Here is a 25,669-nt window from a genome sequence, read left to right as displayed (position 1 = left end):
CTCATTTCTAAACACCAGGGGACTTAAAATGAAATCTTGAATTGAGACCATTAGATAGATAATGTCCATGTAGTTGTTTGCAAGTGAAGTGTAATATTCTGGGAAAATGACAATTAGGGAAGCTTAAAAGTATCATTATGAATAACAAAAACGTCCACTCCTATTCGACCAACATATTTTAGTGCTCAAAATGGTCTTAGGTGTTGATACTTGAAATAAAATAATGTAGAAGGGTTTTCATCTTTCCGTTTTTGATATTAAACTATGTATTGAATTGAGGTTCTATATAGCTAACTTATTTAAACAATATTCCTCAGTTACATTAATATTTTAAGAGACATGCAGATCAGCAGAGCTGTTAGAAAGGGTCAACTGAGCAATGAAACAAGTGAAATTTGAGTCTTCTCCCTGTCCTTTTCCCCTGATTGTCATGTCACACTAGTGCAAACTGTTATGTTCAATATAGAGGGTTATAGTCAGAAATAAAGGAAATTAATACATGTTACAGATCAGCTCAACGTGTTGCAAAAATATACAACCAAGTCTCCTAATATAGGCAAGCATTCCAGGAGAGTCAGTGCCATATTCTCATCATTAGAGATTTGTTTTCGAAATTAAGTGTCCGTGTGTCTATTTAGGTCCTGGCTCTATGGGCCCATTTGCATGTGGCAAGCACATCACAATTGCTCAGTTTTGACCTTGGTTTCTGTCAGACCTCAGCCACAGGACCCGTATTTGGGAGCCTCTTCTATCTCATGGTGCCATGAATTGTAGGGGCTGAAGGCTCTATGAAGTTTGATCTAGATATAACTTCACACTTAAGAAATACAGCTTAATAAATATCTGCTGAATACTTGTGATGTACAAAAGGCACTGAATCCAGTTGGTAAATGAATAAAATAATCCCAAGCAACCTGTAAGTTAGTGTGGGGAATGGCAAGCATACGTCACCCCAATACAAGATAGAGTGTGAGCAGACCTAGGAAAACAGACAAGCACACACACAGAAAAGTGATATTGGTGTGCACGTGTGGGACGGGTTTGAATGGGACTGTTGTGGGAATAGTGGTAATGAGCAGAACGGGCTGGAAATCAGGAAAATCTTCACAATGACGTGACCTCTGAAAACATGTCTCAAATTCCCTGTGTGGTTTTGAAGGGTGGAGATGAAGGAAATTATTTCTAGAAAGAAAGAGCACTGGGAGTGAATGAAACCATTCAGGCTAACGGTCACGATGGGAGAAGAGGAGGTGGCTTTGTCAAAAATTAAGGAAAGTCACAGCATTTTCTATTTGAGATTTAAACTCTAGGGGAGCAGTCATTCATTGTTGGGAGGCACAGGTCCTAAAATTTCCCAGGCTCTCACCTGTATCCGTTCCACTTCCAGAAAGGTTGCTGTTTGGAAGGCTCGTTCCCACTGGGCGAGGTCAGAGTCCAACTCCACGGAGAAGTAGAGGTCTTCTCCAGACTCAGACTGCACAGTGAAGCAGTGTTTCCGCTGGTCCAGCAGGTCACTGTCCTGATGGAAACCTGGAGTTACACAGGCTGGCATACATCAATCCATATTGCTGACATGGCCATACCTCGAATCAGTGTTGACTAATGCACGGTGGAGATGCCCAGGTCATACGGATGACACTACATCTTCCTTAAAGATGGTCATAGCAGGGGCGCCTGGGTGGCTCAGTCGGTTAAGCGTCCGACTTCGGCTCAGGTCATGATCGCGCAATCTGAGAGTTCGAGCCCCACATCGGGGTCTGTGCTGACAGCTCAGAGCCTGGAGCTTGCTTCAGATTCTGTGTCTCCCTCTCTCTGCCCCTCCCCTACTCATGCTCTGTCTCTCTCTCCCTCTCTGTCAAAAATAAATAAACTTTAAAAATGGTCATAGCAGCCTAAACTCCACACCTCAAAGTCCACAACTAATGTATTTCTCCTCGTTATCAACACTGAAGCATCGCATGAAACAGAAGTGAGGATGGCTGGCTTCTATGCTTACCAGCAACATAACTTGCAAAGCATTTAACACATGAGTTCAGTTTAGACTGTATGAAGTGATGACACACAACCCTCTTTTCTTTTTCCCTTACAGAGCTTTCGAGACGATGAAGTTAATGCTTATCGGTAGGTTTGCAAATTTTAGAAAGGCTAGCAAGCAGGACTTTTTCTGTTGAGTTGATTTCTTTAGCCCTTAAAGCCACATGACCATATCTACACGAGAAATGGAAACAATGAGTCTAGGTTGTCTAAAAAAAATGGATCGCTTTTAAAAAATACATATTTACCTTACTTATGTAACTATATTTTATTAAGTCAAGAAGACTGATGTGGCACAGTCTTGTTAGACGTTTTCAACTGTGTTCACCTATCTATGTGTATGTCAGTTTCAGAGATATTAAAAGAAAATGCGGCTAAGAATTGATGAAATAGGGTAATCCCCAGCAATATGTCAGATATGGCCTCTGAATTATATGTGGAGTGTGCTGAAAATGGCCAAAGCGTAGTCACTGGGGTCTTTCACCATTTCTTATACATAACTATATAAAGGTATCATTAAACACTCACAAATGTAGAAGGAATTCTCTGCTCTGGCAAGTGTTTTCAAACTAATAACTACCTTATCAGTAAACTCAGTTTTCTTTTTTTTCCTATTTGGATGCTTAAAATATGAGAGGAGAGTGAATGAACAGCAGTTGCTTCTGGTTGTAGAATTTAGCTTTGATAACTGCTGCCAGCAGATGCTCAGAAGCTTAAAGAAAGTTACATTCTCTTTGTATTTACTGATTTTCTTATACTATCTTAAGGTGAAAAAAAATGAAAACATATCTTCAAAAACATAGTCCAGTGATAAGCTATTGTAAGGTACTTTTTTTTTTCCCCATCATTCGGCGTTTACGATGTCTACTGGAGTGACAAAGACAGATATTAAGTAAATTACAAGTAAATAGGTCGGGACGGATCCTTATAAGTGCTGTTATGGAGAGTAGGAATGCAGTTCACACCAAAGTAGATTGGTGAGTCAGGAAAATATCCTCTAGGATGTAAATTTTAGGCAGTGGCTGAAAGACACGTGGAAGATTGAGGTAGATGGGCGGGAAGAGGCCCTTAACCAAGGTATTGGCAAGGTGTGGTGTTGGCACGTGCATTGAAGCAACAGCTTCAACGGCATTCCAGAAATCCAGACAGCAGGTGAAAGAGAGGTCGAGAGCCATTGCTGAGACAGGTCATGAATTCTGGACTTTAACGTAAGTGTAATGACAAGCTACCATGTTTAAAAAAAATAGCAAATCCTTTATTTATGTTGTAAATATTTCAACTTCTAAATTACTTATTTAATTGGCAACATTGGCACAAAAACTGTAACCAAATACCGCAGGATTTCTGGAAACCTTGCCAATTTTATGGCTTATTCAAGAGGTCTTAACTTTCTTTGTCATATAAAATTGTAACCTAAAATAATCAGTGTCATTAAGAGCCAGAAAACTGTTGACATTTTTCCTTCTCCTACGTTGCCATGAAATCTTAAAATAACCTTCATTTAAGATTTTTCTGTTTTCTTGGCAGCTTAACTACTTTACTCTTTGAAAACTTGGTTTAGCATCTCTTATTAAATTGACACAGCACTAGAGCTCTCAAAGACAGAGAGTTCTCTGTTCGACTCTGCAAATAGAAGTTCAACATCTGGGGACACTTGCGGTCATTGGTTATTGCTATTTATAAGGCACTCCTCACATGCTGACTTACACTACAGCCCCTGTGGGCACCCAGGCACTCAGGTCTCAGTTTCCTGAGGGAGACAAATATATAAAAATAATAAAAAGCATCATGACAGTGCTACGTAGCTAAAGTGCTTAAGGAACTGGAATGGGAGCAATAAATCATTCTTGAAAGTGGAAAGGAGAAAGTTTTGTTCCGGGAAGAATGTCTCATCATCAAGGACTTAGAGATCCATGCAAGGGCAATCCGTTGCAAGCCTGAATGGTCTCGGGTCCTCCTGGTAAGACATTCGTTCAAATGACCGCCTGCGCTGTGAGAACCCCCCTGGAAGGTCTGAGGTAAGCAAGAGGCGGAATCCGCTGCTTTCGATAGAGAAGAGCAAGAGAGGCAGAAGATGGAAAGAGGAACATACGCATATAAATCTTAGCATTGTTTCTGACATAGGGTAGTTCTGAATTAACATTAGAAATTTCTATTACTAGTGCTGATACTCAATAAAGTGAATATATATGCTGTTCCCTAATCTCTACTTCTTTCATTTGCTCTCTGTACGCTCTCTGTTTATCTTTGGTCAGGGTGAGTTTGGCCCCAGTAGAAACAGTAGCCTCCATGATATTTCTTGCTCATTGGAAAGTGTCATTTAACGAATGGTAATAAAATAATAGCTACACAAATCATGGACACTATTTTTGTGCATTGGTCTCATTTACGACTTCTCCGGAAGTACCCCCTCATTTTTTAGATTTATTCCAAGTCTTCTGGACACTTTCTGCTCACTAATCACCAAATGCTGTCCTTCTTACGGTTTGTCTCAGGTTCACAAAACAATATTACACAGAAACAACACCTTACAGATATGTTTGCTATTAATGTAGATGCTTTTCTAAGACATTCAGTGGTCAGTGGTATAACCAAAGTGTTTTTTTTACTAAAAAGAAAAACAAACTATGTGTTTAGAATAATAATTATTAAGACGGTAGACATAGCTAGCCATAAACTTTCTATTGTATTTTTAAAATTTTTTTTTTAATGTGTATTTATTCTTGAGAAAGAGAGTGAGTCACAGTGTAAGCAGGGAAGGGCAGAGAGAGAGGGAGACACAGAATCTGAAGGAGGCTCCAGGCCCTGAGGTGTCAGCTCAGAGCCCGACGCAGGGCTAGAACTCACAAACTGAGAGATCGTGACCTGAGCCGAAGTTGGACGCTTAACTGACTAGGCCACCTAGGCATCCTAACTTTCTATCGTATTTAAAACCTGTAAGATTAAAGGCAGAAGAAAGGTGCCAAAAATCAGTGCGTTATCCCTATGGCAAAATTTCTCCATCTATCAATATGGTTTCTTCTCTCCTTCATGCTATAATCATTTCATCCAATACTTGCTAATATGGCAAGTTACTTGTTTCACACTTTTCCAGTTAGACTCATCATTGCTCTAATAATAGATTTTTTTCTTCAAGTTAATGACATTTGTGGAATTGAAAATAGAAATGAAAAAAGAATAGGCAGACGAAGGATGGCTATTTTTGCATTATTATATTAAATATAAATGAATTTATAAACTATGTGACTTAATATGTTTTTGACTGCTATGTTTGCTACTGCTTCCTTTACTTGGACTTATAGTGAATCAGAAAATCATTCAATCATCAGGGGTGAGTATTTAAAACAAACAAAAATGTAATTTTTAAAGACACAAGAAGAGTAGGCCCAGAAAGGTTTTTTCAGCTACAAATAATAATTTCTAATTTTTTGTGACTATTCTAATATCTGAAAGTGAGAACGAAAAACATACCTTCGGAATTAAATTTTGCCAATTGATTTTAAATTAGACTTTCAAGAATGATTGATTCCCTAAAGGCACTTATTAAATCTACATAATAAAATCTACATATAACAACTATCTAAATCTGATAGTTTTAATAACATTACAATACTATTTTCATTTTTTTAAGCTTATTTATTAGAGAGAGAGAGAGAGAGAGAGCAAGTGCTCAGACGGGGGAGGGGTAGAGAGAGAGAGGAGGATTCTAGGCAGGCTCCATGCTGTCAGCATAGAGCCCGATGCAGGACTTGATCTCACTAACCCGTGAAACCTGAGCTAGACAGTTAAGAGTTGGACACTTAACCAACTGAGCCACCCAGATGCCCCAATACCATTTTCATTTTTATGACAGTATTATTCTTAACATTGCTGTGCAGTGAAAATTTTTATATAAATCAAAATATTGTTAGGAATATTTTCCTTTATTGGATTTTGTAAAAAAGGAAGTTGGAAACTTCACTCGCAATATTGTAATTCTGATTCTATATATTCCAGAAGAAAAATCACATTTGCGTATTATTTAGTCAATATGACCAATATGGAAAAATAACTTTTTTTAAGTTATAGTAACAATAATTACATAACTTTCATTTTCTTTATGTAGGAATACATCAGAAGTAAGTGAAGGTAATATACATGAATTTAAATATTTCCATTTTTTATGGCTATGTCAGATACCGCATATAAAAACTTACTTTTCTATTAAAATATCACCTAATATCACGCAGAGTAATTATTTTGAACACCACCTATCCTTTTATTATTACTTATATATTCACAGGTAAATCTCATGATCTGAAAAAGTACTGAAGTTGAACTTCTGAAAAAAGTAATTGAAGTTAGTATTTACAATTGTTAGTTTTAAAATGATTTAAAATAAAACTCAAGATGTTTTAGACACCAAAAATCAAACCAGGTGAACATTCTCTCTCTCTGTATGTATACATGTATATGTGTGTGTATATATATATATATATATATATATATATATGTGTATATATATGTGTGTGTGTATATATATGTGTGTGTGTATATATATATATATATATACCAATTCATTATTTTTTTTATTTTAGTTGCATTATTTGGCAAAAGAAGGAATAAAACTTTAAATTTCCTTACTCTTCTTAGGCAATTGGAATTGCTGATATAAATGGACATAATAACAAATTTCAGGAAAAAAAACCCACAATGCATAGTCTTCATGTACTCTCTAAATTAATCTGTATAATAATCCATCAAAATAGGCTACCAGGCTTATTCCCCTGAGGAAGGAGCTAGGTCTTAGACATACTGGTCACTCCCCCCAGTTTTAACCTGTTTGGACTTAGGGATTATGATTTCATCAGTTTGGGAGTTAGCTCAAACATGAATGTCAATTTTACCACTTCTTTTCACCTCCCTGAGAATCAGCTGAGGCATTTTAAAAAGATGATAATACCTGCTTCAAGGTTCCTGTAAAGGTTAAATGAGTTGATACATGTATATCGCTTAGGAAAGTAATGGGCACATATTATATTAAGTACTCCATAATATCATTAATATCACATAATATCACTAATAATCACAATATTAGCCATCACTAATGTTAACTATTACTAAAAATCTGGAATAGATCAGACCCAGATCTTATGTACACTCTAATATACACACACTCACATGTACACACACACACACACACACACACATACACACACACACACGCACACATATTTCTCTGTAATACAGTGTAATATTGCTATGACACAAGGTTAGATATATAAGTAGAGTCAGGAAGGCTTCGTTTTCTAACAAAATTAACTACCATATTCATACTGAGAGGGAAACATGTTTGCCAGAATTGTTTATTATATAGGCAAATGTGAGTCACCGTTCTCTAGATACGTGTGTGTGCTGTATGTATATGTGCCCATACAGGTGTGTGAATTCTGATCCAGTTTATAATAGCTTCCTAAATGTTAATTAACCCTGATCCTTGTAGATATTCATTTATTGTTCCTGTTAATAATATTTGCCATTTGAAATATATTACAGATGTTATCAAATCATTTTATAGACATTATTCCATTATCCCTCTTATATTTAGGAAAATTAAGGCTGGGAAAGGTCAAATAACTTAAGCAAGTATACATAAGAAAATTCAGAGATTCTGAAACCATACCCCATGGGGTTAATGAGGTGGAAACCAGCAGAAAGTTTAAAGCTGGTTTCTCAGAGAATTGTTTCCCCCTCATCAGCTATTGTGTCTTTTCAGACCCCCACTAGCTGTCTCTGCAGAAGCCTGGACTCAAGGCTAACTGATGTGGTTCCAGCCTATGCACAAAAAACACCCTACCCAGACTCCATCCCCCTTATACCCTCTCTGGGAGCAAGTGCATAGCCCTCTCCTTGTCCGAAGACAACCTCCTGATGTTAAGGGCTGGAGTTCGCCTTGTTCCGATGTTAAGTGTCTATCCCAAAGTGAATGAGGGTGTATGTTACATATATGTGTGTTCAATGCACATGTTCCATCTTTCCTCATGAATAATCATGTTTCCCCACCCTTTTCATCAATATGCATGTAATCTCTTACCCTGAATTTCCTCTTTAAATAGCTCTTCCCCTCCTAGCCTGGAACATGGGAGACAATCTTTAGACATCAGTCTGCCTTCTCCCCAGGCCTCTTGAGTTAAACAATCTTTCCTTTCGAACCAACACTTGACTTTCAAATATTGGCTTTCAAGCAGCAAGCAATTGAACTTGGGTTGGTAACAATTCAAGGGCATAGAGGTAAAATATGTTTTTAAAAAATACACTCACTATTCACAATCTTTTTCTGATTGTTGGCCTTAGAATACATGTTCTAAGATTAGGATTCTTAGGTTCAGAAATATATGTGGGGGAAGGAGTAGCTTAAATAATGTTGGACACATTAACCCAGACCACCACGACCCCAGCAGAGTCCAGTCTCAAAGGACAAAATTCTCCCTAGCAGGATCCCTACTCAGCACTGGAATTAACCTGATTCACATGCAAATACATTAACTGTTCTCTTGGAGCAAAACCAAGGTTGTTTTTCTCCAAGGCTCTTTTATCAGGGATACATCGACCCCAGCGACTTCCTGTTCTGCGACCTGCCCCTCAGTCCCAGCATTTATAAGCATCCTCCGGTTTAAATCTATCCACACTGCAGGACTTAATCTCATTCTTTGGCTTAATATATAGGAGATTTAGCTTTCTAAAGGAAATTTAGGGAAGCAGAGCCCTATTTGAAGAAAAAAAGGGAGAGCTCCAGGAAACACAATTAGCCCATGTAGAAAAAAAATGCTGTGCACCTTCAAAGAGAAAATGGGTTTTTCTATGATAATGTTCTTAATTTTTTTTAATGTTTATTTATTTTTGAGAGGGAGAGAGTGTGAGCAGGGGAAGGGAGATACAGAATCTGAATCAGTCTCCGGGCTCCGAGCTGTCAGCACAAGCCTGACACGGGGCTTGAACCCTCAAGCCGTGAGATCATGACCTGAACAGAAGTCAGATGCCTAACTGACTGAGCCACCCAGGCGTCCCTATGATAATATTTTTAAAAAGCGGATGGTATGTAAACAGTGTATAATTATCAAAGGAAACTTTTAATCCTTGTATTTTATTTGCATACTTAATTTCTTATTTAATATACTTGAATCAGTTTTCATTACCATTTTGATTGATATCAGCATTTTCCCTAAGACTGTTATTGAAATACGTAGAAAACTTACTACCATAAATTACAATGACTAGAACCAGAAAAACAAACAAGCAAGAGACACACAACGCAATGTAGTTAATTCCTTATAATATTATTAAAAGAGATGGCTTTCCAAATTACCTGTTGAGATTAATGTTTTTAATAGTTATAAGATTCATCTTCCAGATTTCGATTCTAATATTCCACTTCTGAGGACAACTGCACCACACTAAAAAGAGCCATGCTTAGAAATCCATGCCTCCATTGGAAGAGTATATGGTTTTCTGGAGAAAATGCTTTTTTTTGGGGGGGGGGATGTATTACTTGTTACTGTAAATGTGGACATCCTAGGGTCCTAAACAGTAGGAATTGTGGCTGGTCATTTGGTCTTGCCTTCAAAAAACAATCCAAACCATCCCACTTTGAAATATCTTCAAAGAATGAGATTCTGATTCTTGGCCTTTAATACTTGGGATGTAGAGATCCTCTCTCAATCTCCTAGTATTCCTTTTTTCCACAGAATCCCTCACACCGCAATTTATACTAATTTTTTCTTCATCTTTCTTCAGACATGATCCAAATCAGGTGGTCCCGACTTTTTAAAAAGTAACCTTTATATCCTTGAGGACAATCGTCAAGTCGCCTCCCAGCTTTTCCTTTTTGAAACCAAGTGATGCAAATTATTTTACCTTTCCTTATATGTGCTATGTCTTAGCTATTTGATTATCAGAGTATCTCTCCACTACAACCTCTCCAACTGTTTCGTAATCCCACAAGTAGTAAAAGCCATCAAGTAGCCAGAATGGACTCGGACGGATCTGACCAACATGAGATACAAAGGGAACTACCTGTTCACCTAAAATGACATTTCTGTGTATATGGGCTAGTATGCTGTATTACTGCCATGACTGGGGAGATGTAAAAAAGTGCAGATCATTGTGGGAAATGGTACCTGCCTAGCAAACCTCTCCTAAAATGTGTTCAATTAATCCTGCTCATTGTGTCAGATGAAGGGGACGTTTTGAGGCCAAACTCCTCAATTAATACTCACGAGTATAGATAATAGAATCTTACTCCTAGCTTCTGTGCTCTTTTCTAACGAGCAGCTCAAGATCAAACAGCGTTCTATTTCCATCTCAGTCCCGTTAGATGCTTTTTTTTTAAATTTTCTATTGCGTTTTCTTTTCAACAACACAAATAACTTTCAACTTTCTGAAAAGAGTTCCATATTGTACATACCCACTGCTGTCTCAGAACACATTTTACCCATGGCCTACACCAATGCCCATAGTAGATATTCAGCTGCCATTCAACCAAAACAATATTGCATGCCTGCTATGTGCCAGGCACTGCCCCGGTGTGGAGACATTCCTCTGAGCAAAACAGGTGACCTCTCTGCCTCATGGAAATTTGTTTTGAGTGTGGATGAGACAAATTCTACAGCAAACAAGAAAATGCTTAACCATAACGTGCGAGATGCTGATAAAGTCTATTAAAAGCATTTGGCAATGGGAACCGCAGGGGGCATTGTCATTTATACAGAATTATTTACACTTGATCTTAGCCAAAAGGCCGAGAAGCGATATATACAGAATTATTTTAAAAAAGAGCTCTTTAAGGAGGTGACATTTGAAGAGAGGCATAAAGTAAAAGAGCGCACTATTTAAGATATTCAGATAGGATGGCAACTAGTTCAAAAAACTTGAGGCTGATGTGTGCCCAAACATCACGGTAGCCTTGGAGGGCGTTAGTGGCAGGTAGCAGGAGACTAGGGCAGACAGGTGGCAAGTCTGAAGGACGTACGCGGGAGATCTTACAGTGCCCTGGAGTCGTCGTGGAAACTTTGGATTTTACTCTGAGTCAAGTTGAAAGCTAACAAGGGGCAAGGTGTTAAGTTTGGAAAACAGGCAAAAAAAAAAAAAAAAAAGATAAGTTTAACATAGGTGAGACATGAGAGTGACCAGGGTTGTAACAGCCATTTAGGGTATATTTTGTTCATCAGATAAGGCTATGACAGAAAGAGCCTTCAGGCTGATACCAAGTTCTTGAAAGTGGGCAACTAGAATGCCAAAGTTAGCACGGCCATTCGCTGAGGTGGGCACTTGGAGAGTGGGAGAAGATGAGTTCGAGATGTCCATCAGACATCCATGTGGTGGCATCTCAAAGGCAGTACATGCCCTCATTTGGGGCATTTAGAGGGAGCTCTCAGCAACTTCATGATTATTGGTATACATATGAGATTTAAAGCAATGAAATTGGCCATTCGTTGGGAATATCTAAGAAGTGAGAGTCCATGAAGAACTATTAGCATTACTGGATCATTCTGAGTAATGTTTGGTCCTTTCTCATTATTGGATGGAAGAGCGCAAACATCGAAACATATTCTAAGAATAGATTTCCTTTCACATATATAAAAAGAGCATTATTGTCATTTTGACACATTTCTGTCGAATAGAAAACAGGATATATATGATATATATATAAGTATATATATCAATGCATAATTTAAACTATATAAAATACTGCATGTGTATATAGACGTATATACATATAAACGCATGCTAATGAAATGTTTTAATATACATAACATTGTTGGAAAACAGATGTTATGAAAGCAATTGAGCATGGCATAACTCAGAGCCATCATTTATATGTGGAATTAAACATTTCTCTCTCTCCTATGGTATGTAATTCTTTTCTATCCCTGTCATTTAAAAGATCATATAACTTGTAATATTCATGGTATCAGTCTGTGTTTGTATGTCAATAAAATGCAACCATATAACCTTCATAACTCTGATTTTATGTAAATATAAAGCATGCAAGTATTTTTTGGTCCAAAATGATTTTTATTTCTGCGGATTGGTCAGACTCTTAGTTAATGCCTATAATTGTTCTATTATACAGAATTTATTGTATTAGCTCTCAAATGATCAGATCAGTTAATACATATATTCTGTGTTAATTTATTTTACGTTTAGATGGTTATGACTTTTGTTCACTTGAAAGCCTTTCCCCAGAGAAACAGAAGTATAGGGAAGGAGACACAGCAAACAAAATTATGTTTGAATATTTGTTAAATTCTCACTTTTTGAGCTTGTACATGCTGTGTTTAGGGTCATTCTGAAGGAATTTCACTGCAAAGAGGAAGGCTGTACCCTCTGCAGGGTCAGCGCAGTCATTTACTGTCCTGAAACTAAACTGGGCTGGAGTGTGAGCTCATACCTGCTCTGTGCTCACCTTGAGTCCCATTTCTATTCTGGAGCCCAATGCTTCCATGTCACCAGGACCCTAGGATGCTGCCCTTGAGGACCATAGGTCACACTGGAGCCTGAAGACAAAAGAGAGCATGGCTTGGAAGGATGGACAGACTGACTGCTGTCTCTCTGATCACATTGCCCTCCCACATTTTGGTGTGTGAAAGCTTAAATTGTTTCCAAGAAGAAAGGGACAATATGTAACAAGGACAACGCTTCTTCACCCAATGAGAAAAAGTGAATTTATTATTTTTAGTGATTTAATGATATTCACATAATTTTACACTCAGTATATTGGCCAACTACAGTTTCATCCACCTTTTATCCCTCAGTCAAGAAGCTGAAGTCTATAAAGAGATACACCCTGGAGATATTGTCGGGTTCAGTTCTTGGCCACTGCAGTAGAGTGAGTATCACAATAAAGAAAGTCAATGACTGTTTTGGTTTCCCAGGGCATAATAAAGTTGTGTTTACACTATAGCATAGTCTATCAAGTGTGAAATAGAAGTATGTCTAAAAAAATGGACATGCCTTAATAAAAAGACTTCACTGCTGAAACATGCTAGCCATCATCTGAGCTTTCACTGTGGAGGGTCCCACCTCAAAGTTGATGGTTGCTAACTGATCAGAGCAGTGGTTGCTCAAGGATGGGGTGGCTGTAGCAAGTTCTTAAAATAAGATAGCAATAAAGTTTGCCACGTTGATAGGCTTTTTTCTTCATGAACAATTTCTCTGTAGCATATGATGCTATTTAATAGCATTTTACCCACAGTACAACTTCTTTCAAAATGGGAGTCAGTCCTCTCAAACTCTGCTGCTACTTTATCAGTTAAGTTTATGTAATCTTCTAAATCCTTTGTTGTCATTTCAACTATCTTCACAACATCTTCACCGGGAGTAGTTTCCATGTCAAGAAGCCACTTCCTTTGCTCATCCATTCAAGTTTTATCATGAGATTTTAGCAATTCAGTCATGTCTTCAGGCTCCACTTCAAATTCTAGTTCTCTTGTTTCCACCACATCTGCAGTTTCTTCCTCGGATGAAGTCTTGAACCCCCCTCAAAGTCATCCATGAATGTTAGAATCAACTTCTTCCAAACTCCTGTTAATGTTGATACTTTGGTCTCTTCCCGTGAATTACAAATGTTCTTAATAGCATCCAGGATGGTGAATCCTTTCCAGAAGGTTTTCAATTTACTTTGCCCAGATCCATCAGAGGAACCACTTTGTATGGCAGCTATAGTGTTACTAAATGTATTTCTTAAATAGTAAGCCTTGAAAGTTGAAATTACCCCTTGGTCAATGGGCTGCAGAATGAATGATATGTTAGCAAGCATGAAAGCAATATTATAATAGTAACATCAGAGATCACTGATCAAAGGTCACCATAACAAATATAATAATAATGAAAAGTTTGAAATACTGTGAGAATTATCAAAACGTGGCACAGAGACATGAAAGGAGCAAATGCTGTTGGAAAAATGGCACCAGTAGACTTGCCCAATGCAAGCTTGCCACACTTTCCATTTCTAAAAAAATATGGCATCTACAAAGCTCAATATAAAATGAAGCACAATGAGATATGCCTGTATTATGCAAGGATTCTCACATTATTTGCAAATTCTATGCGAGGATATTTAGAGGAGAGTACTGTTGGATGCATACTGTTTGAACTGTTATATTAAGCAAGTCTTGAAAATGAAATTGCCTGTTACATACAATACCCTTTTTGAAGAATCTGTCTGCACTTCATGTCTCTTCTCCTCCTACTACTAGTATATGAGAAGATGGATCAATGAGTTGCAGGAATCACAAATGATCGAAAAGATTACCGACCTCAAGAAAATTCTTATAACTGAAGATAGTGGAGAAAAGAGCATCGCCTTGGTGTTCAACTGACCAAGGCTATATTTCCATCTCTGCTGCTGACTGTGCAACAATGGCCCAGGCAATGGATGCCCCAAAGCTCCCCACTGCACAGAGAGAGGTGCCTGTTCATGGCTTCCACACAAGATATGGTCGCTGATACATTTTTGCCATTGAGTACCAGCCTTATCTCTGGTCTCCGGGACACTCTTGATTTCTCTGTCTATAATGCGTATGGTTGTAATAGAACTGATACAACACCCAGAGAAAAGTAACTTTCAAGAGTTATAAAGATAGTCAAATTCCAGCTCATCATCAAAGAAATGAGTCCATTTCCCTTAATTCTAAGCACTTGGTTGAAAGAGTGTCTTGTGATTTCAGGGATGGAAGGACCTCTCATTCAAATGCTTATTTGGACAGAAGTAAAACATATCTAGGCTTTTACATTTGCCAGAAAGTCATGTCATTCAGAAAATGAGCAAGGAGACTTTCATATATTGAAGAAAATTAAAGGTACTGCCTTGGTGGACAAGACTAATCCCACTTTAGGGTGGCATCCTTTTCAAGAGCAATTTAGAGACAGAAATCACTAACACTTATTCAATGCTCATTAAGTACCCTTTCTTAACATACTTATTTGTACCAATAATCTTATTAGGTAGCTCTAATTATAATTCCTGATTAAAGGGTGAGGATTCTCAAATAAAGAAAATGAAGCAATTAATCAATGATATACTGCTGGGAATTATTCGATCCAGAAGTCAAGTTCAGGCAATCTGACACTGTTTCAAACTAAAATGTCACTGCTGTTTCTCTCAACCAACTAATTTGGTCATCATGTTAATATGCCACATAGAAACTAAACAATAATAATACATAATGAAGGGATGAAATATAAATATACTTTATGCAAACACAAACAAAAGTAGTAAAGTTATCTATTGAAATAAAAGTAACCATAACCCGATTCGTAAGAATTGTCTTGGTTCCTATTAAGACCATTGACTATTATTCAGAGCAAATGATGACAATAGTAAAAGAAAGAATAATTTGTATAATAATGTTACAGCAAAATTGAACTTTATTTCATGTTTTGATAAAGCAAAAATATATCAAATAGTCAGTATTACTTCCAAAACATCATAACCAATATCTCCAGAGTACAAAATGACAAAACACACCCCTCTACAAACACAAATACACGGGCACCCATGAGTGTATTTATATACCTATATCTTTGGAAAGGAAAACATTTCACAGGGATGTATCATTTTTCTCTCACGTATGCTTTGTTAGCCACAACAAATTGGAACCCTATAAAGGATTTTCTCAATGGTTTTTTTTAAGCTACAAACAAGGTCAGTTTTGACAAGATCTAACTATCGATAGACCTAAACCTCTTACACTGTTGGTGGGAATGCAAACTGGGGCATCCACTCTGGAAAACAGTATGGAGGTTCCTCCAAAAGTTAAAAATAGAACTACAATCTGATCCAGCAATTGTACTACTAGGTATTTACCCCAAGCATGCAAAAATACTAATTCAAAGGGATACGTGCATCCTGATGTTTATAGCAGCATTATCAACACTAGCCAAATTATGGAAAGAGCCCAAATGTCCAGCAACTGATGAATGGAAAAAGACGATGTATATATACAATGGAATATTACTCAGCCATCAAAAAGAACGAAATCTTGCATTTGCAATGACATGATGGAGCTAGAGAGTATTACACTAAGCAAAATAAGTCCATCAGAGAAAGAAAAATACCATATGATCTCAATCCTACGTGGAATTTAAGAAATGACAGGTTTTAACAGATGAACATAGGAGGAAGAAAGAGAGAGAGGCAAACCAGAAAATAGACTCTTAACTGTAGAGAACAAACAGGGTTGCTGGAGGGGAGTTGGTCGGGGGATGGGTTAAACAGGTGATGGGTATTAAGGAGGGCGCTTGTGGTGATGAGCTACAGGTGTTATATATAAGTGATGAATCACTACCTCCTACACCTGAAACCATTATTACACTGTATGATAACTAACTGGAATTTAAATAAAAACTTGAAAAAGGAAAAAAAAAAGAGGTAACCCAATGCTCCTAATTTCCTTATTTGAAAAAAATATATTAATTGAAAATACTTCAGATATTTCAGAGCTTGGCCAGAGACTCTTTTTTCCTTACAGACATAATTTTAAAGCTGCAAGCTGAATGAACAATGAAATCTAATCATATAAGTAAATTTAATAAATCTGGTTCAGGTAGGTCTTAAAAAAACCTGACCCCTCCAAAGTCCATTTCCAACAGTATATGTCTTGACATATTTAAGGTCACAGGCCTACACAGCCATACTTTAGAGGCTGATGGTCTAGTATGGACAGAGAGCAGCATGGGTCCCGAGAGATCCTCATGTGTCCCTCCCTTCTTCAGCAGTGACTGAAGAGTCATCATCTGGAGTTGTCTCTAATCTTCGCTTCTACTTCATAAAATGGGAAGTGGGCAATAGGTACAATTTATTCAATTCCTTAATATATGCAAAAGGTCAGCAACAAGAGGTAGACAATGTTCAATGTATGTTGCTGGGCTTGTCTAGAAGATAATATTAATCATAGAAGTTGATATAATTATTTTTTTTAATTTTTTTAAATTTTTTTTTAACGTTTATTTATTTTGAGACAGAGAGAGACAGAGCATGAACGGGGGAGGGGCAGAGAGAGAGGGAGACACAGAACCGGAAGCAGGCTCCAGGCTCCTAGCCATCAGCCCAGAGCCCCACGCGGGGCTCGAACTCACGGACCATGAGATCGTGACCTGAGCCGAAGTCGGACGCTTAACCGACTGAGCCACCCAGGCGCCCCAGAAGTTGATATAATTATAAAGAAAACAATAGCAAAGTAACAATAACAGCATTTTATTAATAAAATGTATAGTAGCAAAAATATAGTTATTAATAATAATAAATGATATGATTAAAAACTAGAGCCGCAAATTATCTACGAAACTATATTTTATAATGCTTATTTAGTTTTGAGAGAGAGCACAAGTTGGGGAGGGACAGAGAGAGAGGGACAGAGGATCTGAAGCAGGCTCTGTGCTGACCTCAGAAAGCCTGATGTGGGGCTCAAAGTCACCAACAGTGAGGTCAGGACCTGAGCCAAAGTCGGAAGCTCAACCAACTGAACCACGCAGGTGCCCCTGAAACTGTATCTTTAAAAATAGATTCTAGGGGTGCCTGGGTGGCTCAGTCGGTTAAGCAGCGGGCTCTATGTGTTGGCTTAGGTCATGATCTCACGGTGTGTGAGTTCAAGCTCCAAGTCAGGCTCAGACAGGGCCTACTTGGGATTCTGTCTCCCTCTCTCTCTCTGCTCCTCCCCCTGTCACATGCTCTGTCTCTCTCTCAAAAAATGGGGGGAGGGGGGAAACATTCTAAAACAATTTGAGGGAGATTTCAACACATTTCTGCAATATTCCTTAATGGATAAAGGCCTCAGAAGGGGCTTACACCTGGTTTCCACCAGTACTAAAACTTGATTTGCATCTTTGAAAACAATAATGTAAAATTTTGGAAGGTCAAACAGATTTAAGATTTCACACAACAGTAAATTTGCAAAGTATAAAATTTCTGTAAACAAAAATATTAAGTCTAGAAAGATTACAAAATACAAAAGTATTAAGTCTAGAAAGATTACTGAAAAAAGCTCAAATACACCTGAAGGAATTTATGCTGAATTAAGGATTACAAATAATTCTCTTCTTACAGGATGAATCCTTGAGATTGGCACCAAATTGATACGGGCAACAAAGTTAATTTTCTAGCTTTCTCATTATACAAAACGTATGTTCTGACTAACTGCCCACACAACATTTTAGTAACCAGAAAATTATTGTAGAAGGTAACTTTCATTTATTTTAAATATTTTTAGAAATATTCTACTTATTCATATTTTATGTGTATTACATAAATTTCACTTGGAATATGTTTCATTTGGCAGCTCTTCCTAACATAGTTATATTCTCATACTTTATTAAAATTATAGGAGTAAATTACTGTATTAGGATTTAGAACAGCAATCCTCCCAAATGCTTATGTTCAGAATTAGTCTATTCTTCTAATCGACTGAAGGGATGTAGATATCTGTAACATGAAGCTGTAATAATTCATAAACATACTGTTCTTAAATCCACTTAAGTGGGGTGAAGGAATGCCCCATAAATAATTAGATATTGAGAAAGACAGGGAGAAACTTTGGTTATTTGGAAAACAAGATTAGATATCTTTTGTGTATAATGTTCTCAAGGAGGAGAAATGACTGAATCCTTTTATTCCCACATCCCATTGCTCAAAGATACTTTTTTCCTTCAAATAAAGACCTTAAGTTGTTTTAGGAGCTTTATGAAAGCATTTGAAGTGTATAAATATTATAACAAAAAGGATAAACCCAATTTGAGGAATCACCAGAAAGATTACAGGAGTCTTGCACAATTATTTAAAATATTGGACCAATTCATGTTATGTTCACATCTGACATACCAAAAGCAGTGCTAATGGTGTAACTTAAAGAAAAAAAATGTAAGAATGAGGCTGAAATGTGTGCCAATACATTGGACTCATGAAAAAGATCTGAAACCTCCAGTCTGGAAAGAAAACAAAGCAGGGAAAGAGTATTAAACTATGACTTCGAGCTTTTAAGAGTATGGAAAGGTCAACAAAACAAATTTCTACCAATGAGATTTAGGGGCACCTGGGCGGCTCAGTTGGTTGAATATCCGGCTCTTGATATTGGCTCAGCTCGTGACTTCGCATTTGTCAGATCGAACCCTGTGTCAGGCTCTGTGCTGGGCAAGGAACCTGCTTGGGATTCTCTCTCTCCCTCTCTCATTGCCCCTCCCCCTCACATCCATGTGCACACATGTGTGCTCTCTCTTTCTCAAAATAAGTAAGCTTAAAAAAAAAACAAAAAATAAAATAAAATAAAAATGAGATTTAATTAACATCCTAGGGCTTAAAGATATTTTGGAAAAACAGTCATAAATTTATGGAATTCTAACAGGAGAGAGGATACATGCTAAAATGTTAATAAATCCAGGAAAGTTCTAAAATAACACAATAAGAGAAAAGGTCATGTTTTTACAATGATGTCATTGTATTTTACTCATAAAAGAGGCTGGATGGAAAGTAGCTGGCTCTGGCATTGTGGATGGCAGTCACTGTCTTTGCTGTCTCTATGGCATTTCTAGAGACAGAGATCAGGATTAGAGGAACCACAGTTCTTGCCCAGAGCGGAAACCCTACCTTAGTTTACAGCCCATAAGCCTCTTAACAGTCCCCAGGGAAATGTTCTATCATCATCGGGGAAAAAAATTAAAACAGTTTCAGAAGCTTCAGTTTGGGAAGTGATTACATATTTTAGGCAAGTTTAATTCTCCAGTGATACACGAAAAATCTAAGAACCCTGGGGCGCCTGGGTGGCTCAGTCGTTTAGGTGGCTGACTCTTGATTTGGACTCAGGCCATGATTTCATGGTTCTCGAGTTCAAGCCCCACGTCCAGCTCTGTGCTGACAGTGTAGAGCCTGCTTGGGATTCTCTCTCTCTCTCCCTCTCTCTCTCTCTCTCTCTGCTCTGTACCCTCTTTCTCAAATAAATAAGTTAACTTTAAAAAAAAATTAAAGCCAAAAAAACTAAGAACCTTAATCATTTGTAAATGAGGTAATAAAAGGCAAAACAACTGATACATTTTTAAAGAATAGTTATTACTTAACAATGGAAACTGATACACATATATTCAGAAAATGCTGACACATCTTTTGTACTGAGAGATGGTTTCCCTGAAGAAATAGGTTTTGTCAAAAGTGGGAATTTCAGAGTCAAATAATATCCTTTCCATGACAATATGTCATTGACATAAATTTCTACTCTAACATAATTCTTTATCTAAATTATAGTCTTTGGAAAAATTTTTGTCTCTACAAATCATTGGCATTTGCCTAATAATTGTATCAGTACAGTCTGATGTCACATATTATCTTCTACATTTTTTTTTGCCAGATTTGCATTCGTGTATATATTATACATTTGTCTATTACCGTATATTCATTTATTTTTGCTCTTATTTTAAATTAGATGACAAAAACTTATGGAGCAGATCTTTTCTGTTCAAAATGCTAGTAGTGGGGGTGAAAGGAATGATAATATTGGATTCAGTGCTTTGATTACCAATACGGTAACTATGAGGTACAGTAAAATATTTGCTATCAACATCCGAAGATCATAGATAAATTCACTTATTTAAAAACTTTTTTCTCTAAAAGGAGACTAGTCCATTATTTTAATTGGATAAAATTATTTTTTTCCATTTGTCTATTTATTCTACTCATTTTAATAATTCTTCTTAGTTATTCTGTATGTGAGCAAAATTTTAATCAGTCTTGTCTTAGAATGTTCCTTACCAGCCAGATCACCTTTAGGCATGATTTGCTGCATTTACCCTACATGAGGCAAGCTTGTTTTTCTTGTTCTCTTTATTTAGCAAGTCCTGAAATGTCGTATTTTTATTACAATCACACAAAGAAAATTTGCATGTGAATTGCAAAGATTTATTTCTTGAACCATTTGATAATTGCCAATGTGATACCTCATCACCCTCCAGCCCCATAATTTCTGGTGTAGTATTAACAAACAAGAACATTAGGCTATTCACCCATATAAATACAATATAACCATAAAAAACAAGGAATTTGACATTGTATATTGTTGTCCTCTGGTCCTTATACTTCATTCATGATTCACCAGTTGAGAATCATCTTGGGATGGAATTTTCATGGCTCTTTGGTTGCCTTGAATGGGAACAGTGCCTGGTCTTGCCCTGACTCTAGTGACTTCGACACTATCGAAGACTGCAGGCAGGTTTATTTTGTAGACTGTGCCTCACGTGGGTTTGTCTGACATTTACTCATGTTTAGAATAGATTAGATCACATCACACTAGATTAAGTTACGTTAGATTTCCCTGTTATTACATTAAATTAGACCAGATGTTTCCTCATGGTTAGATTAGGTTTATTACACAGCTTCAGGAGGATATTCTTCAGGAGGTGTGATATTCTTCTAATTGTGATATTCTACTGTCATACTATCAGACATAATGCTTTTGATTTCTTCCACTAATAAAATGTCCATTTTGATCAACTTGTTAAGATTGCAAAGTCCCCTGTAAAGTTACTCTTTTTCCTTTTGAAATTGTAGTCAGTACTATGTAGGGAGGTCCTCCGAAGCTACGTAAGTGTTGTGCTTCTCATTAAATTTTCCAGTTATTTACTTATCTTTATGAGGATAGATTCATGGTTTCCTGTTTTAGACACTGGATTATAATCCATTTCTACCATGTATTTTGAAGATCAGTTTGTCCCAGATTTGCCCAAAGATGCCCTTGAAGCAGCTTCTGTGTCTTTTCACATGTCTCCATCATTTGAGCACTTTCTGTTTTTCTGGGGCAATAAAATGATTTAATCTTCTCTTTCACTTTCTGTGCTGCAGTCAAGCCATCAATGGTTTTTCTAGAGTTCTGGCTCTTTGTGTTGGAGGATGGCATTAAGAAAGGGATACCTGGATGCCGGGTTTGTTCCTTGCGGTTGGGGACTCTCTGATCTAGGTAATTTCAGGGGGCAGGTAAGGTCTGTATGTGCACACACACACACACACACAGATACACACACACATCTCTGTAAATGTGTATAAACACATCTGCATTTATTTTATAGCGTGCACGTGTGTGTGTGTGTGTGTGTGTGTGTGTGTGTATAACCAACCGCATACCAGTATTTCTAATTCTAATCGAGCACTATTGGGTTTATTCTACTCTGTCTTCCCATATGTGCAACTCTCACATCTGACAGTGAGAAATCAGGCTCCGATTTCCCACTCCCCAAGTCGACTTAGTTGGTCCATTCCTTTCTCTCTTCCCCATCTCCCACCAACACACATCTGAAAGCTCTCCTTACTCAGCCCAGCCAGCCATGATAGTTTGGTATTTTTTTCTGAAAATGATTTTGTAAGAATATCGCTGTGACTACAGTGATCACTGTGTATATTTTATCAAGAATTGAAACTTAATACATGCTCTATTAGTGTCCTAAAAATGAAACGAGAAAGATGGTCTTTCAAAAAGGCTTGTTCCTCCTCAGTCTAATGCTGGCTCTGAAAGGGGTAGGCTTGAAATATCTACAAACCAAGTGCCCTCCACTTTTGCAGGGTCTGCTAGCCACGGGATGTTCGGAGGTTCATTTCTATTAACAACAGCGTACGATTCAACTATTTTGAACTAGGTCAACATACTCCATTGACTCTTCCTGTGTTTCCCCATGTGTGACCGGCTGACAGGACAATTATTGTGCCTTGACTTCCACATCATGCAGATAGGTCCTGTCATTCTCTCACTAGGAGAATCTGACCATTGGACGTGAACTCCTAAAGTCAGCTGGCTGTCGGATGAGATCCAGGTTACATGAGGAGCTGTACCTGAGCATAGGAGTCTGGGTGTTCTCCAGGGGGCACGTAACACGGGTACCTGGTGAGGTACGGACAAAACACAAGGAGTAACTTCTCTTTCCTATGGAAGCTAATGTTGTAAAGTCGTTTTCGTCTGAAGAGATGATCAGAGAATACACAGCACCCCACGAGCATAGGGGGAAAGTACTAAAAATCATGTTAGATAGTTAATAAAAAATATGATGCACTTTTACAAATGCTCCGAACTTTGTGGTATTTCTCAACGTTTAAAATTATTCCGTATTGAGATTTTTTTTCTCATTCTAAATATTCACTTTCATGCCCCGTTTTATGCTCCTAGTTTTCTAATTGTGTTTAGTAATGGAGGTCCCATTACTAAACATTGCTCACTTGAGCAAGTGAGAGGGCCCAGGACGTCTAAACAACCGCTGTTGATCAGTAATGGCAGTGTAGCCAATGCTGAGAATCAGTGTGGTGTCAGTTGATTGTCTAGAGTACTGGTTTTGCCACTTGACGTAAAGTATCTGTTGGCCGCTGCTGCTGCTTTTTCTAGTTTCAGAAAACGAAACAGGATTCTAGCTTTTGTTTTTTTTCCTTTTTCCTCTAATCTCCATGGTGTTTCGGGTTCCTCACCAACAGTCCTTCCTAAACTTGAGACATGTAACACCTGAGATTTCAGGCATGCCAGTAGACAGGTGCAACGGGGTCTGGGAAGGACATGCACCCTGGAGGTCATCAGGGTAGAAACGCCGGGGTCCCCGCTGTGCCAGACGGGTAAGACCTTTTACGCTGGAGGAGCCGGCCTTAGACACAGGTGAGGAGAACCATATCTAGGACAGGCCTGCCGATGGGTGTTTGCGGAGCTGACAGGCTTTGTAAGTGGGAAACAGGATCATCAAATACGATGAAGAATGAGAGGTGTATGTTAGTTTTGAGGCAAACGCAGAAGGTTCTCCCCGGGTTTTGGTAGACTAGGCAAGAGGACAGAATTTCGTGACCCAGAATTCGACGCTTTCTTGAAGGACGAGTCCAGAATCCAACACACGGTGAGTCGTTCGCCAGCCACATTCAGCTACACTGTCACGTTAGAGTTAGAACTCAGGCAATCATTTTTCCCAAAGAGTCGGATAAACCAGAGCAGTGAGAGAGGACAGGCCTTTTTTGTAGGTATGTGGCTGTCATGAGTGGAATGACCACCAGCGGTCTCTGTGCACTCTTCCCTTCTGCTCCTTGCCCTCACCTCTCTAGTCCACTGCTCAAGACTTGCTGGAATGTGTGTCTCGGCCCCAGGATCTTTGCAGCAGCCCTGGAACACTTCCCCCCCCCCCCCCCCCCCCCGGTGCCTCCAATCTCGTCTCCTGCTGCACTTAGAAGACTATTTTGAAAAAGGCAAACTCAGTCATTGCTCAGGCTTGAAATCATTTGGGGGCTCCTTTGTTCTTCATGTAACTTTTATGCTCCTTATTACTGTCTTTTCACAGCTCTCCCCCACCCAAACGCCAACATTAGCTTCATAGCTAAGTGCATCACAGCCATGCTGAGCGCTTTTTAGATGTTTAAGTGACACATGATTATTTACACACCCGGACAAGTTTACACATTATTTCCCGTGCCCCACAGTGCCCCACAGCGCCCCTTCTCCCACTCACCAAACCCGAATCCCAACCAAAGCACGTCATCCGAACCCTTGAATAATCCTTTAGATTGCAAGTTTACTTCAGGCCTCCTCCAACATGCCCTTCCTAAAGTCCTTAGTCAGCTAGGCTTTTTGTGAACTCAGCCCCCTTGTCCAGTTGTACGGAATCCCTAATTCCGAATAAAGTGCTTGGCAACATAGAGAGTGCTTCATGATATTTGTAATGTGAATTAATTAATAAAAATATATTGATTAAAGAACTGCTAACCTTCACAGCAACCTATGCTTTCTTAGCCCCCCCCCCCCCCTCGAACAAAAGAAATCAAAGTCTAAAATGCCGAATGTATTTGTGAAGGGTAATGTACTTGGTAACAAAGTTGTCAGTTGTTGGCAAGACTCTCTTGTTTTGAAGCCTTTGTTTTCTCACCAGGAGCTGGCTGGCTTTCTCACTGTCATCACTTCCCAATTTATCATTGCTTATACCGACAGAGAACGAGGGAATATAGTATGACATTTAAGAGCACAGGTTTTTGAGACAGACTGCAAGATTCAAATCCTTACCTCTGACATTTACCAGCTACAATGACTTTGGGCTATTTATTTAACCTTTCTTTGCCTTGGTTTCCGTATCTGCAAAATGAAAATAATAACTGCCTCATAGCGATGGTGTAAAAATTAGGTAAATTATTATATCAAGAAACCGAGAACAAAAAAACCTGGCACCTATGTAAGCTGCATACACTGGGTAACTATGATTTAGCTTTAGTTTTCTTATTCCTGGTATAGCCTCGTATCAGAAGAGAGAGGAGAGGATTTTCTCTATTAGTGGTCCAGGCGAGATGTTTTGTGGTCCAGATCATTAAACTGTGCCTTCAAAATTGCCTGAGAGGGGCATGTGGGTCACTCGGTCGGTTAAGCATCTGACTTCAACTCAGGTCATGATCTCACAGTTTGTGAGTTTGAGCCTCATGTCAGGCTCTGTGCTGACAGCTCGGAGCCTGGAGCCTGCTTTAAATTCTGTGTGCGTCTCTCTCTCTGCCCCCGTTCATGCTCTGTCTCTCTCTCTCAAAAATAAATAAACATTGAACATTTCTTTCTAAATGCCTGAGATATCCCTTTCTGGAGACTGAAGTCTACAACATACACATCTGCACAGGACTGTTACCTGA

At 38.2% G+C, this 25,669-nt stretch overlaps 1 protein-coding gene across 3 annotated transcripts in view; it reads right to left on the bottom strand.

Moving 5' to 3' along the window:
- SNTG1 (syntrophin gamma 1) overlaps positions 1 to 25,669 on the bottom strand; it is an 882,155-nt gene that overhangs the window by 56,578 nt on the left and 799,908 nt on the right. For all 3 annotated transcript variants that reach the window (XM_060610497.3, XM_060610498.3, XM_060610499.3), the window contains one exon: positions 1,367 to 1,519. In XM_060610497.3, coding sequence (XP_060466480.1) covers positions 1,367 to 1,519 — 153 coding nt within the window. The remainder of the gene's footprint in view (positions 1 to 1,366; positions 1,520 to 25,669) is intronic.

The sequence above is a fragment of the Panthera onca genome, chromosome F2, assembly GCF_046562875.1.
Source record: "Panthera onca isolate mPanOnc1 chromosome F2, mPanOnc1 haplotype 2, whole genome shotgun sequence".
NCBI classification, from domain to species: Eukaryota; Metazoa; Chordata; class Mammalia; order Carnivora; family Felidae; genus Panthera; species Panthera onca.
This window is presented reverse-complemented; position numbering and strand designations above follow the sequence as displayed.